The sequence below is a fragment of the Dryobates pubescens genome, chromosome 18 (genome assembly GCF_014839835.1).
Source record: "Dryobates pubescens isolate bDryPub1 chromosome 18, bDryPub1.pri, whole genome shotgun sequence".
Classification (NCBI taxonomy): domain Eukaryota; kingdom Metazoa; phylum Chordata; class Aves; order Piciformes; family Picidae; genus Dryobates; species Dryobates pubescens.
Window position 1 is genome coordinate 19,689,797 of NC_071629.1, and position 14,961 is coordinate 19,704,757.

Consider the following 14,961-nt stretch of genomic DNA (forward strand, 5'->3'; position numbering starts at 1 on the left):
GGCAAGGGCAGGGGGAGGGGTTGGGGGAAAGCAACCCAAAGTGCAAACACCAGCTTTGGACTGTGTTCCATGTGTGTTCTTGTGGCCCCTTGGCCCTCACCAGTAACCCTCATTAATAAATAACAAAATATACAACTCAAGAAACAGGGAAAGCCACCGAGGCAGGGGGACATAAATAGGGGGAAACAGGGAGAGGCGCTTGGGTCGACGAAGCCGGGCTGGACCCCCCTCCTTTGGGGCAGCCCCCCTCCTCACTACAGCTTGAAGAGGCCAAAGTAGGTGCTGCCATGGTTGTAGACCACCCTTCCTGAGTCTGTCACACTGGCAAAGACCATGTCCCCTTCCCGCAGCCTGAAGACGCCTCCCACCCGGACGGACTGGAGGTCGCAGTGGGGGTTGGAGGTGTTGTGCGTGTCCTGGCCTCTCAGCAGGAGCCTCTTCTCTTCCAGGGGCAGGTACAAATAAATGTAGAGAGTGAAGGGTGCCGAGGTGGCTGCTTTGGTGCAGAAGGTGACTTGGGAGTAGATGTAGTAGAGCCCTGCTTCCTTCACCTGCAGCTTGCCCTCCTGGTAGGCTATCAGGTCGTTGGCCGCGGGGCCGTACATCGTCGTCATCCACTGGAGCTCTGGAAGGGGACAGAAGGCATTAGGAGGATGACAAGAGGACACAGTCTCAAGCTGCAGCAGGGGAGGCTTGGGCTGGATGCTAGGAAGAAATTCCTCCCAGAAAGAGAGATTGGCTGAAGTCACTGTGAGTGAAAGCTCATCTGAGTGGTGCTGAGAGGTGTCTGTGTGTGTGTGCAATCCCTGCAGGAACACAGACTGCTTAGCCTTTATGCTAAATCCTAAGGATGGAAGAGATGTGGCTTTCTTTTTTTCCACTATTCCTTAGCTGTGCATTAACTTAACACAAAGGAGCACCATGAGCTTTTTGCCTTCTTTTCCTGGCAGCTCTATGCAGCTGCTCAAGGGAATTTGACCTTTGAGATCCTAGAGGTTGGGATTGGGCAGGGTGAATCCTTAGCTGGGGTTTGTGGCTCTGTTTACACCAGGCATCTGTGCTGGACACAGTCTCAAGCTGTGCCAGGGGAGGTTTAGGATGGATGTTAGGAGGAAATACTTCACAGCAAGAGAGATTGGCCATTGGGATGTGCTGCCTAGGGAGGTGGTGGAGGTGTTTAAAAGCAGCCTGGATGAGGCACTCGGTGCCATGGTTGAGTTGATCAGATGGTGTTGGGTGATAGGTTGGACTTGGTGATCTCAGAGGTCTTTTCCAAGCTGGTTAATTCTGTATTCTATATTGGGCATTCTTCACAATGAGGGTAGGAAAATATCACAACAGGTTGTGGTGGAGGTCCCATCCCTGGAGGCACTCAAGGTCAGGCTTGATGGGGCCCTGAGCAGCCTGATCTAGTTGGAGACGTCCCTGCTGAGTGCAGGGGGGTTGGATAAGATGACCTTTGAGGTCACCCTCCCAAGGCATTCTGATTCTACAATTGTATGATCTGGGAGAAGGAGACATCCTGCTTGGCAGGCTGATTTTGGGGGGGACACCCCACAGGCATTTGACATCCCAGCCTTTATCTGCTGAGGGGTGCAGGGCTGGGTTCTGCCTGCCCCTGGACACCTTCCCATGCTCAGGGGAGCAGGATCCCCTTCCATGAGGCCAGGACATGTTTATCCTGTGTTTCTGGTCACTGATCTTGACACCTTTGAATTGATTACACAAGCAGAGGAGCACTTTTGCTTCCTGCACCCAGCCAAGTGGAAATGCTAAGGGTGGAGGAGTGCACGCAGTTTTCACCACAAGCCAAACATCCTTGTGTCCACCCCTGCAGGGGTGCTGTCTCCACAGCTTTTGGTGTCACAGGCTCCACTCCAAGCTCTCAGACTGTCAAACCATGCAGCTCCTATCTTCAGAGGCACCCAGCCCAGGGCATAAACTTTCCTCTAAAGTCCCTCCTCCACCTGGCCCCTGCAGAAGGTAAGACTTCACCAAGGAAGCCTAAAATCCTATGCTCCACACTTCAGTCCCTGACAGGGTGCAGAGCTGAGAGGGTCTTGCATGGCAAGTGCTACCTCCCAGCACGGGGAGCATTGCTCACATGGACAATGGGACCCTGCTTTGGCAAGAGGGTTGGACTCAGTGATCTCTGGAGGTCCCTTCCAACCTTTACTGTACTGTAATACTGTGGCTTGCTGTTGGGGCACTCCTGGTGCCATTGAAGTAGCTCCTGCTGGAACTGGTGCAGACAAGTCAATACTGAGCCCAGGAAGCTATGGCCATAGGGGCCCCGAGGTCAGCTATGACCTTCAGGAAGGACTTTGGACCTGCACCTTCCCCAGCATAGAGAGAGACCTGTGAGAACATCATGGGATGAGGGCCCCAGCTCCTCAATGAGTAATGGGTTTGACTGTCTCAGCCTTCAGTCCCAGTCCCCACAGCAGGGCAGCATGAGGTGGTCCTGGGGTGGGCATGCAGCCCCCTGGTACATGGCCGTGCACCCCCCAGGAACATTTCACCTGCTCTGCGGAGCAGAGCTGCAGGCAGCCTGCTCTGGAGCCTCAGCAAATGCCTCAGCAGGAGCTCTCAAATGCAGCAGTGAGTTTCTCACTTCTTTGATCTTATCTCACCCTGAGCTTTCCACAGGCAGCCTGAGCTCTGGGTGAAAGGTTGCATCACAGATGGAAAGAGCAGTTGCTGGCTGCTGGCAGTCACTCCAGAGTTAAAGCAAACAGGCTCAGGTTGTGAAATCCTGGCCAGATTGAGAGGCTGACCCTGCAAGCTCTTGCTTGTCTTGGGAAATTCTTGCTCTTGAAGGATGTCCCTTAGCTAAGGCCACGCTGGGGGATGGAGCCACGAGAGCAGCCACAGCCTATGCAGAGGGAGGCACAACTGCAGAGGGACTTGGGCTTTTCTCAGACCCAAAGTGGGATGGCATGAATGAGTGCAGCCTGCCTAAAGCAGTTGGCAGCCACCTGTGTTGTGACTGTAAAGCCATCAGGCAAGCCACTTTGCTACCAGGACCACTACAGGTGAGAAGATGATGAGACACAATGTGCCAGCAGAGCGCTCCTGCAGAAGCCACCTTGGCAAGACACGGCCAGGAGGGCAGAAGCTCTCTGCTCTGTTGCTTGGGTTCCTTAATTAGGAGGAGAAACAGGTCTCTGCTCATAAAAGCCACTGCAAAGGTGAAACCATTGCTGCATTTCTAGGAAGGCATGCAGGCTTAGAGACACAGAGTCACAGAGTCACAGAATCATGCAGCCACAGAATGGTTTCGATTGGAAAAGACCTTTCAGATCATTGAGTCCAACCATTCCCTAACTCTCCCAAGCCTGCTGCTAAACCATGGCCCTCAGCACCACATCTCTGCCTCTTCAAAACACCTCCAGGCTTGGGGATTCAACCACCTCTCTGGGCAGCCTGTGCCAGTGTCTGAGAACCCTTTTGATCAATAAGTTTCTTTTCATATCCAGCCTGAATCTCCCCTGATGCCACTTGAGGACATTTTCTTGTTACTAAGGAGAAGAGACCAGCTCCCACCTCAATGCAGCCTCCTTTCAGGGAGCTGTAGAGAGCCAGAAGGTCTCACCTCAACCACTTCTTCTCCAGTTCTCTCAGCTGCTCCTCCCCAGCCCTGTTCTCCAGACCCTTCCCCAGCTTCATTGCCCTTCTCTGGACACACTCCAGCACCTCAATGTCCTTCTTGTAGTGAGGGTTCCAAAACTGACCCCAGTGCCTCACCAGTGTGGCCTCACCAGTGCTGAGTCCAGGGGGACAACCACTGCCCTGCTCCTGCTGGTCCCTCTATTGCTGATCCAGGCCAGGATTCTGGTGGCCTTCTTGGCCACCTGGGAACACCCTGGCTCAGCTTGGGATGCATGTGACACAGGTGCACATGGTGATGTGGCAACCAGGAGGTTTGCTGTGCTCTGAGGACATGGTTTCATGCTGGAGCTGTAGTGTCCCTGTCCCTGACCTTCCAGAGCCACAGGACACATGGCAGGGTCCAGCTGGGGATGAGCTCTGCCCTGCCCCACCAGCTCCCTGGCCAAGGCAGCGCCACGTGGGTCTGTCTTACCTGAGGCTGCCTTGTTCCTTGTCACACCTGCCAGATGGGCTGCAACTGGTTGCCTCTTCTCCTCTGCAACATGGAAAGCTCAGTGTTATGGATGCCTTGGGATCCACTGTCCCCAGCCCAGTCACCACATCTCTCCTGCAGGCACCACAGCACCTACCGCCCTTGATATGTCTCTGTGGGCCCAACCTAGCTCGGAGATGCAGTCTCCAAAGTGCCCCCAGCTCTAAGAGAGGCAGGAGCTGGCCTCTGCCCTTCCAAGACACCCAGCTGCCTTCAGGGAGGAGTGTCTGAGGGATACACCCAGGGAGCAGATGGTGCTAGCTTGGCCACCATGAGAACAGGACACGGATGTGCTCACAGCTTACCTGCCGCAGAAGTCTCGTTCTTGTGTGTCAGATGGGGGTGGTCATGGCCTGCAAAGTAGAAAGGCCATAGATTCACTTTGGCATTCATTTCCATCAGGCTCAGGCCACGTGGCAGGCAAAGCCTCCTCCCCTTCCAAAAGAGCCATACCCCCTTTCTGCCATCCCCACCCCATGCACGGTCCTACCCCCATGGGAATACTCCATACCCCAACCCCTGCCTCTGAGCCATGCCCTGGGGGACAAGTGGGCTGTTGGAGGGTGAAGGAAACTCCTCTCCAAGCCAAGCTTCTCCTCCCCACCCCCAGCAAGTCAGTGGTGGCCCTGAGAAACTCACCTCTCTGCATTTCAAACTTGGGCTGCCCCTTGCTGGGTTCCCTGTCCTGAAACAAACCCAAAACATACATGTTAGGGTTTGGGGTTTTTCAAGAGGTATTTCAGAATCAATACTTTGGAAAGCTTCTGTACAATGGATGCTCTGGTCACAGCTTGGCTTGGTGCTTTCTGGCCCCAAGAGCCCTGCCAGCTCTCAGCAGGTGGTACTCAAATCCCCAGCTCTGGGCTGAGCTGCTGCTTGTAGCAGGGGGACAGCAAGGTTGATGATCTGAGGGTTTATGCAATGAAGATGGGGTGATGGGGAAAGTTTCTTAAGACAAAACAAACCCAAAAGAAACACACAAACCCCAAACCTCTCTCTCTCTCTCTCTCATCTAAACCCATGTTGGAGGTGCTGCCCAGCAAGCTGGGCACATCCCTGCCCCTACAAGGGAGGAGTTTCAGGACTGGAGGTGCAGATGCCCAGGGAGGTGGTGGAGTCCCCATCCCTGGAGGTGTTCAAGAGGGGATTGGACGTGGCACTTGGTGCCATGGTTTAGTCATGAGGTCTGTGGTGACAGGTTGGACTCGATGGTCATTGAGGTCTCTTCCAACTTTGGTGATTCTGTGATGTGGTGCTGAGGGACCCAGTTTAGCACCAGACTTGGGAGTGCTGGGTTAATGGTTGGATGTGATGAGCTTAAAAGTCCTTTCCAGCCTAACCAGTTCTATGATTCTGTGACTACTAAGCAGGTTCCATCTCAGACGCAGTTTTGAGTTGGGTATTGATGAAAACCTGGAGGTTTAGCTGAGGCATTTGATATCACTGGGCACTGACAATGAGGAAGGAATGTCCCTGTCCTGCCTGCCCTGGCCAGCACAATCCTTCCCAAAGAACAAACTCAAGGGCAGAGCAGGCTGAGAGCATCTCATCTCGGGCTGGGCAGCTCTCAGCAGCTCCAGGAGGACATATTGCAGTGCAGGTTGGTTCTTCTGCACCCAAACAAGAAAGGCTGCTTGCACTGGCTGGAGGTGCCTTTTGTGAGCTCGTGGAGTGGCATTTGCACAGCAGCTTCCTCCTCCTCACTAGCTGCCAGGAGCTGTGGCCGTCTGGCCCAAGCCTGGCACCATCATCAACAACTGGGCAAAATGAGAAGCAGAAGTGCTCCCAGGGGCAGGTGGCCACAAATAGCTTGCAGCAAGGTGCTAGACAGCAGAAAATCCAGGCCTTTGAGACCAGGATCAGAGTGCAGAGTCAGGATGCCTGCAGTTCCATCCCTCCCACTGCAAAGCCTGAGCATCCCTCGGCGCGCTGCAGCTCGCCATGCTCTGGCCAAAACTGGTTTGAGAAATACAAATGGATGAGAAAGCTGGGGAGGGACTTTCTACAAGGGTTTGTAGGGCTAGGATGAAGGGCAATGGATCTGAGCTGGAAGAGGGGAGATTGAGACTGGAGATGAGTGAGGGTGGGGAGACACTGGAAAGGTTGCCCAGGAAGGTTGTGGATGTCCCCTCCCTGGAGGTGTTCAAGGGCAGGCTGGATGAGACCTTGAGCAACCTGGGGTAGTGGGAGGTGTCCCTGCCCATGGCAGGGGGGTTGGAACTGGATGATCTTTAAGGTCCCTTCCAACCCAACCCATTCTGTGATTCTGTGATTCATCAATGTTATCAACACACATAAAAACAGAGTGCAAAAAGGATGTGGTGTAAGGACAGGTGCTCTGCAGCCCCAAGGTTAAAAGGCAGCCATGGTTTTAAAGACAAGCTTGGGTGAAGCTGTGTGAGTGCCTGGGAACCCCCCCATACACCCTCAGTGGGGGGTTTATCCATCTAACAACATCCTACCTTGCACTGGAGGTCCTGGAAGCCCTTTAAAATCTTTTCACAGTCCAACAACGTTGACTTCTGCCCTTCTGCTGTCTGACATTTCTGTATCCTCCTCAGGAAGATGTAATCTTCATTCAGGTTCAACACCTCTTCCATCTGCCAGAGAGAAGAGAGGGTGAAAAGGCTGTTAGAGGGAAACCTGCAGTGGCTGGCAACAGAGCTGTGATGGATTTCTGCCTGGCATAAATTGCAGCCTGGAAAGCTCAGGGTTGGTTGGTTAGCATCAGGGGGAGGCAGGCAGGCAGGCAGGCAGGCAGGCACACTGGCACACTGAGGGGACCAAAGCCTTCCCACCATGTGCCCAGCATAGCATCTGCATCTGCAGGGACCTGCATCCATGGGGCTGACCCTGGTAAGTGAGAGGATTGCTCAGTATCTCTTCCTGAAGGGCAGCAAGGGTTGGGGAAGGGTCTGGAGAACAGGGCTGGTGAGGAGCAGCTGAGGCAACTGGGGTTGTTCAGGCTGGAGGAGGCTGAAGGGAGACCTCATTGCTCTCTGCAACTCCCTGGAAGGAGGTACGAGCCAGGTGGGAGTTGGTTTCCTCTCCCAAGTTACTAGCAATAAGAGGAGAGGAAATGGCCTCAGGGTGCACCAGAGGAGGTTTAGGTTGGATATTGGAAGAAACCTCTTCCCTGGAAGTGTTCTCAAACCTTGGAACAGACTACTCAGAGAGGTGGTGGAGTCCCCATCCCTGGAGGTGCTCCAAAAAACATGTGGCCATGGCACTTTGGGCCATGGTTTGGTAGGCATGGTGGTGTTGGCTTGATGGTTGCACTTGATGATCTTAGAGGTCTTTTCCAACAGAAATGACTCCATTTTCTGTCACCTTGGTAATGAATTTCAGTTCCCCACTCTGCTTTTTCCAAAAGGCAGGTGGCAAACCTCCACCTTCCTGCACTTGGGCACCAGCCCAGGGGAGCCGTCCCAGCGGTCTCAGCAGGCAGCTGGGATGCTCGCTCAGCCCTGTGCTCTCCTGCCTATGCAGGAGGACTTTTTGGTGTTTTGTGGACTAGTTGATTGCCTAAAAAAGAGCTGCCACGAGACCAAAATGACTTGTGGGGTCAGGGCTGAATTCTGCCAAGAGCTTCAGCTTTAAAGGGGGGGAAAAAAAACCCATCAGCAAAGCAGGAAAGTTCCCCAAAGCCAACCAACCACACACTCCAACCATCCAACCAACCAACCAACCCACCAACCAACCAACCAACCCACCAACCAACCAACCTAAAACCTGGTTGATTGATTTATTTATTTTAATGACACCTTTTCTGGAAGGCACAAAAATAACCTAACATTTGGCTGGCCAGCCAGCAGAAATGCATCCAGACAAGAGGACACACAGCCCGGCAGAGCGCTCAGAGCAGGCAGCCCTGGCAAGTGGAGGATCGTGTCTGAAGGCCTGCTGTGAACTCTGAAGGCAACTAACATCCTTCTGCCACCCATGGCTCCACTTCAGATGCCTCTGACCCTCTGTCACAGCCCTGTGCAGTCATGTTTGCTCTGCTGGTGAGCCTCTACTCACCCCTTCACCCCAGGCTGCAGCCTCCATGCAGCAAAGTGCTCTTCTTTAATGGAACAAGACTAGAAGTGGGTAGATTCAGATGGGATGTTAGGAAGAAGTTGTTCCCCATGAGGGTGGTGAGAGACTGGAGATCCTCTCCTATGAGCACAGACTGAGGGAGTTGGGGCTGTTCAGTCTGGAGAAGAGAAGGCTCCAAGGAGACTTAACTGTGGCCTTCCAGTATCTGAAGGGGGCTTCAAGAAAGCTGGGGAAGGACTTTTGAGGGTGTCAGGGAGTGATAGGACTGGGGGTCATAGAGCAAAACTAGAAATGGGGAGATTGAGACTGGATGTTAGGAAGAAGTTGTTCCCCAGGAGGGTGGTGAGAGACTGGTACAGGTTGCCCAGGGAGGTGGTGGAAGCCTCCTGCCTGGAGGTGTTTGCAGCCAGGCTGGATGTGGCTGTGAGCAACCTGCTGTAGTGTGAGGTGTCCCTGGCCATGGCAGGGGGGTTGGAACTGGCTGATCCTTGAGATCCCTTCCAACCCTAACCATTCTATCATTCTATGTTAAGCCCCCTCAGGATTGCTCTCCACTAGAAGACCAGAAGTCATCCACTTCAATTTCTGTTGAAGTTCTATGAAGCTCTGAACCCTTTAACAGGGTTAAAAATCAGCAACGAGGATCTTATCAGTGGATCTGGTAGTAAGGAGAACTCATTCTGGGGGTTTGGGCACATTTCTTCAGCTGCTTATCTTTTCTGGTCTGGAGGAGTGTACCTTTAGATGTGTGATGGAGCAGTGCAGCTGCAGTCATGCAAACCCCAAACCCAGCTTTTCAGTTTCTAATTATTTTTCTTTGGTAAGTGTTGTCCCAGGTGTGGGGCTGGGGCTCTGCAGAAAAGGCAAAGCACTGAGATTCACTCTTTTCTGCCCTGATCAGAAAGTTGGGATCTGAAGGCAGATGTTGGTAAAATTCATGGAATCAATAAGGTTGGAAAAGACCTCAGAGATCATCAAGTCCAGCCTGTCACCCAACACCTCATGACTACTAAACCATGGCACCAAGTGCCACATCCAGTCCCCTCTTGAACACCTCCAGGGATGGGGACTCCACCACCTCCCTGGGCAGCACATCCCAATGGCTAACAACTCTCTCTGGGAAGAACTTTCTCCTCACCTCCAGCCTAAACTTCCCCTGGCACAGCTTGAGACTGTGTCCTCTAGTGGCGCTGCTTGCCTGGGAGAAGAGACCAACCCCCATGCTGGCTACAACCTCCCTTCAGGGAGTTGTAGAGAGTTGTTAATGAAGGGAACAGATCTCTTCCTCAGTGTACACCTTAGTGCCCAGTTAAAGCAGAGATGGAAACATGAGTGCAATAAGTGCCACTCTTGCATCCAGCCAGTGGCCAGTACCATCACCCAGGGCAGGTTCAGGTTGGATATCTGGAAGATGCCTTTCCTGCAAGGGTTGGATATAAGGAAGATGCCTTTCCGGCAAGGGTTGGATATCAGGAAGATTCCTTTCCTGCAAGGGTTGGATATCTGGAAGATGCCTTTCCTGCAAGGGTTGGATATAAGGAAGATGCCTTTCCTGCAAGGGTTGGATATCTGGAAGATGCCTTTCCTGCAAGGGTTGGATATCTGGAAGATGCCTTTCCTGCAAGGGTTGGATATCAGGAAGATTCCTTTCCTGCAAGGGTTGGATATAAGGAAGATGCCTTTCCTGCAAGGGTTGGATATCAAGAAGATTCCTTTCCTGCAAGGGTTGGATATAAGGAAGATGCCTTTCCTGCAAGGGTTGGATATCGGGAAGATGCCTTTCCTGCAAGAGCTGGAACAGGCTGCCCAGGGAGGTGGTGGAGTCTCCATCTCTGGAGATGCTCAGGAAGCATGTGGACATGGCAGTTTAGGACATGGTTTCATGGCCATGGTGGCCTTAGGTTGCTGGTTGGACTTGATGATTTTGGGGGGGGGTCTTTCCCAACCCAACTCATTCCATGGTTCTATGCCTCATCCTTTCGGGGAGCACGCCTCGTCCCGGCCAAAGGCAAAGAGCTTTTCATCAGCCCACCTCATTCCTCCCCTTACCTTATCCATCTTCATGTGGAGATACAAGCAGAAGAGCGTTGTGCCAATGGTCTGTGCCAGCATGCAGACAGCGAGGAAGGCCATGAACAGCTTCATGGTGCCGGGCGAGGCGGTGCCGCCCGGCCGGGGCGTCGCAGGGCTGTAGGCTTCGTTCATCCTCTGTGCCACGGCGCTGGGGCTCCTTCGAGCGCGCTGCTCGCCAGCAGCATGAGAACTGCTCTCTGAGCAGCTCCTCCTGTGAAGGGGATGCAGGTTGCAGCAGCCTCCACTTCCTGGAAAAAAACCCTCTTCGTAGTGGGGAGGTTTGTTCACTGCTGGCTCCCACAACGACAACAAAAAGAGGTTGCTTAGGGCTTTCTTCTCCGGCGCACTTCCAGGCTTTTTTCCTACCCTCCTACCAGAAGCAAGAGAAGTTCTGATTCCATAGATTCATTTTTGCCTTTGAAACACTCCAGACTATGCCCTGGTGGTTTGGTTGAGGGTTGGTTGTTGTTTTTATCCCCCTCCCCTTGCTGCAGATGAAAGTTTCATGGCAAGATGCCTTCAAAGAACCGAAGGCCATGGACGCTGCGGGCTGCCAGGGGTTAGGAAGTACTCGGAAAGTTGGTTTTGCTCTCAAAAGGGGAAGAAAGTTTGGTGCTTTTTTCTTCTTCTCTGTTTTCCTTCATGGGTCTCAAGCTGCACCAGGGGAAGTTCAGGCTTGAGGTGAGGAGAAAGTTCTTCACAGAAAGGGTAATTGGCCATTGGGATGTGCTGCCCAGGGAGGCGGTGGAGTCCCTGTCCCTGGAGGTGTTCAGGAAAGGCTTGGATGTGGCACTTGGAGCCATGGTTTAGTTGTCAGGAGGTGTTGGGTGTTAGGTAATAGGTTGGAGTTGAGGAGCTCTGAGGTCTTTTTCAATCTGGTTGATTCTGTGATTCTGTGATTTTTGCAGGCAAGACACCTGGCTGAAGCAAGCAGGCTGTGCCTTCCCTTGTGCTCCCCTGTGGGTGAAGTCTCTGCCTGGGTGGTTTTCACACAGGTTCACAGGATGCTGCCTTACTTCACCAAGTTACTTCATTCTGCCTTTGTGGCACTGGTTAGGCCACACCTTGAGTCTTGTGTCCAGTTCTGCCCCCCCCTAGTTTAAGAAGTACATTGAGACACTTGAATGTGTCCAGAGAAGGGCAATGTGGCTGGGAAGGGGTTTGGAGCACAGCCCTGTGAGGAGAGGCTGAGGGAGCTGGGGTTGTTTAGCCTGGAGAAGAGGAGGCTCAGGGGAGACCTTCTTGCTGTCTACAGCTACCTGAAGGGAGGTTGTAGCCAGGTGGGGGTTGGTCTCTTCTCCCAGGCAACCAGCACCAGAACAAGAGGACACAGTCTCAAGCTGCACCAGGGGAAGCTTAGAATGGAGGTGAGGAGAAAGTTCTTCCCAGAAAGAGCAATTGGCCATTGGAATGTGCTGCCCAGGGAGGTGGTGGAGTCATCATCACTGCAGGTGTTCAAAAAAGGCTTGGATGTGGCACTTGAAGCCATGGTTCAGTTGTCATGAGGTCTGTGGTGACAGGTTGGACTTGATGATCTCTGAGATCTTTTCCAACCTTACTGATTCTATGGTTCTGTAAGTGTCCTTACCTGGCTGATCAGTCTTCTCGAGACTCAGCTCTTCCTCCTCTTCAATATCCTCTCCCTCCATGGCCTCAGAGGCAGCCTTCCCTTCATTCTGCAACTGAATTGCCAGAGTGTTACAATAACTCAGCTCCCCTCTAGCATGTCCCAGTCCCAGCTCCTACACAGGACTCCTCTGTACCCAGCAGTAAGGCCAGGTTAGTACAAAGGCTAACAGACAAGCAGCTCACCCAGCAACACATGAGCTGCTGAGCCAGAGCTGTGAGGGAATCACAGGATGTCAGGGGTTGGAAGGGACCTCCAAAGATCCTCAATCCAACCCCCCTGCCAGAGCAGGACCATAGAATCCAGCACAGGTCACACAGGAACGCATCCAGATGGGTCTCAAAAGTCTCCAGAGAAGGAGACTCCACAACCTCTCTGGGAGGCTGCTTCTGTGCTCTGTGACCCTCACAGTGAAGAAGTTGCTCCTCATGCTGAGGTGGAACCTCCTGTGCTGTGTTTTAGATGTAGTTTTGATGAGCCTGGAGAAACCACCACCTCTCTGGGCACTGCAGCCTTAGTGTGGGCACAGCCTTCATGCTCCTTGACAGGCAGTGAGAATATGGATGGTGATGCTTGGCCACCACTTTGGACAGATAAGTTTTAAGCAGCTTTCTTGGTACCCTAGTGAGGTGCTCCTGTTGCATCCAAGGGCTCAAGCCACCTCACAGCCTGTCCCTGCTCACCCAGGTTGCTTATATCACAGAAGAGTTTGGGTTGGAACGGGCCTTTCAATGTCACCTAGTCCAACACCTCTCCAGTGAGCAGGGACATCTTTCACCAGATCAGGTTTCTCAGAGCCCCTGTACAACCTGACCTGGAGTGTTTCCAGGGATGGGGCATCTACCACCTCCCTGGGCAACCTGGGCCAGGGTCTCACCACTCTCTAGTGCAAAAAAATTCTTCCTTCTCCCCAGTTTAAACCTCTCTCTTTTGGCTTAACCCATCACCCTTTGTCCTGTCACAACAAGTTCTGCTCAAATGTCTGCCCCCACCTTTCTGCATGGCCTCTTTTAAGTGCTGAAAGAGCCTTCTCTTCTCCAGGCTGAACAGCCCCAGTACTCTATATATCTAAACAGCCAGGCATAAAAAGGGCTACTGGAGATGCTGGGCACCATCTGCTGACCTCCCAGCATCACTGCCATGCAACTTGGGGCAACTTCTCTGTCCCCCCGCCATGCCCCTACGCCCCTCAACCTGGCAGCTGGGAGAAGAGGTCCTATCCCCAAGTTCTTCAGGCAGCTGGCACCTCTGTGGCCATGCATCACCAATACAATAATTTAGGGTGGGTGCAGAGGGGTGACAGAATCACAAAATCATGGTGGTTGGAAAAGTCCTTTGAGATCCCTGAGTCCAACCATTCTCTAGCTCTAGCAAGGCTGGTGCTAAACTGTGGCCCTCAGCCTCCTCCTCCCAGCCATGTCCTTACTGCCTGTAACAGGGGACAGAGCTCCTTTTCTCCACCCAAAGAGGATAAACCTGGGGTTCTGTTGGGGTGCAGGGGCTGTGAGGAGGGCAGGGGCACCAGTTTGAAGCCAGTGCTGAAGTCTTCACATGAAGTTGTTTTGAAAGCAGCATGCTGAAGGTGGTGTTCTTATCAGATGTGTATGCAGCAAATCGGGGGTTGGGTCCTGACAGAAGCAGTGGGGTGCTGGGCAGGGCACTGATCACCAGCCACTCCAGCAGAGGAGGGTACACAGCACCCTGCCAGGGCTGCTGGGAGTGTGGCAGGATGAGGTCCAGACTCTGCTTCTGCGATCTACCCACTCTCTGCATCCTGTCCTATGTGGTTAGGGTGCTGCGAGCTGCAAATGCAGAAGCTGGCAACAAAGCACAAACATCTCTGCAGCCAAGTCAGAGCTTCACCTCAGCAGGTCACTGTTCCTAAATATAGCACCCAAATCACAGGTGTGGGATGGCACCAGGGTCTTCGTGGGCAGCAATTCAGCAGCTGAGGCTGCCTGCGTGAGCGGCAGGGCTGGGCTGGATGATCTCCACAGGTCCCTTCCCACCTCTACTATTCTGTGATCCTGTGGGCAGAGGAGAGCCCAGGGCTGAGGCCCTGGTGGGTACTTTGGAGCCATGTTATCCCTCACTGCACTAGGACTGTCACATCTCTGAGGCAAAAAGTGCTTTGGGAGGGAGCTGCCAGCTCTGGAGTCACTTTTGCCTCCTGTGGCATGAGCGCTGCCCTCATACCCTCCAAGGCTGCATTGCTGCCCAGCTCACCAGGGATTCCCAGACCCCCTCCCCCAGGAGCATCCTCTTGGCAGCAGCCAGGTGACCCAAACTGTGCTGGAGGCACGTCATGTTGGGTTGCAAGAGGGGGGCCCCTTGGTATTGCTGGGCTTCAGACCTGATCCCTTAGAGAATCAAACAATCAATGAATGGTGGGGGTTGGAAGGGACCTCTGGAGGTCACCTGGTTCGACCTCTCTGCTAAGGCAGGGTCACCCAGAGCAGCTGGCTCAGGATCACAATGTCCAGGCAGGTTTAGAAAGCCTCCAGAGAAGGAGACTCCACAGCCTCTCTGGGCAGCCTGCTCCAGGGCTCCAGCACCCTCAAAGTGAAAAGTTTCTCCTTAAGATCAGGTGAAGCCTCTTGTGCTCAAGTGTGTGCCCATTGCCTCTTACCCTATCACTGGGCAGCACTGAAAAGAGCCCAGCCCCATCCTCTTAACCTCTACCCTTTAGATATTGATCAGCATTGATAAACCCCAGGTCTCTCAGCCTCTCCTTGTCACAGAGATGCTCCGGTCCCCTCAGCATCTTCTTAGGCTCCATTGGACTCTCTCCAGCGGTTCCTTCTCTCTCCTGAATTGGAGAGCCCAGAACTGGGCACAATACAGCCGGTGTGGCCTGAGCAGGGCAGGGCAGAGGGGACAGAGAGCACAGCCTTGGGTCACCGCCAAGCCACTGCTTTTCTTTGATTTTATCTTAAAATTGGCGTTACCTTTGGAAAGGTCAGGCCTGGGCCCCTCACAGAGCTCTGCCTGACACCCAGCTCCTGCACACCACACCTGCCATGGCCACAAAGCCAGGGTGGCCATCCCCGAGGGCACTCCCGACAGCCGAAAGGCA

The 14,961-nt window shown here is 53.3% G+C and overlaps 1 protein-coding gene across 1 annotated transcript; it reads right to left on the minus strand.

Moving 5' to 3' along the window:
- Window positions 1–254: 254 nt before the first annotated feature.
- On the minus strand, window positions 255–10,390 carry CD40LG (CD40 ligand). The gene is made up of 6 exons (XM_009904267.2): window positions 10,235–10,390; window positions 6,607–6,744; window positions 4,784–4,829; window positions 4,450–4,497; window positions 4,085–4,147; window positions 255–625 (listed from the first exon to the last, which is right to left on the minus strand). Exons 1-6 carry the CDS (start codon window positions 10,388–10,390, stop codon window positions 255–257), a joined length of 822 nt encoding a protein of 273 aa, XP_009902569.1.
- Window positions 10,391–14,961: the final 4,571 nt, after the last annotated feature.

Excerpts from the sequence above, each read along its gene's own strand:
- CD40LG (XM_009904267.2), bottom strand. The coding sequence starts at position 10,390 with ATGAACGAAGCCTACAGCCCTGCGACGCCCCGGCCGGGCGGCACCGCC. Across the intron at positions 6,745-10,234 it reads TCCACATGAAGATGGATAAG|ATGGAAGAGGTGTTGAACCT; the intron begins GTAAGGGGAGGA and ends TCTCTCTGGCAG. Across the intron at positions 4,830-6,606 it reads TCCAGGACCTCCAGTGCAAG|GACAGGGAACCCAGCAAGGG; the intron begins GTAGGATGTTGT and ends GGTTTGTTTCAG.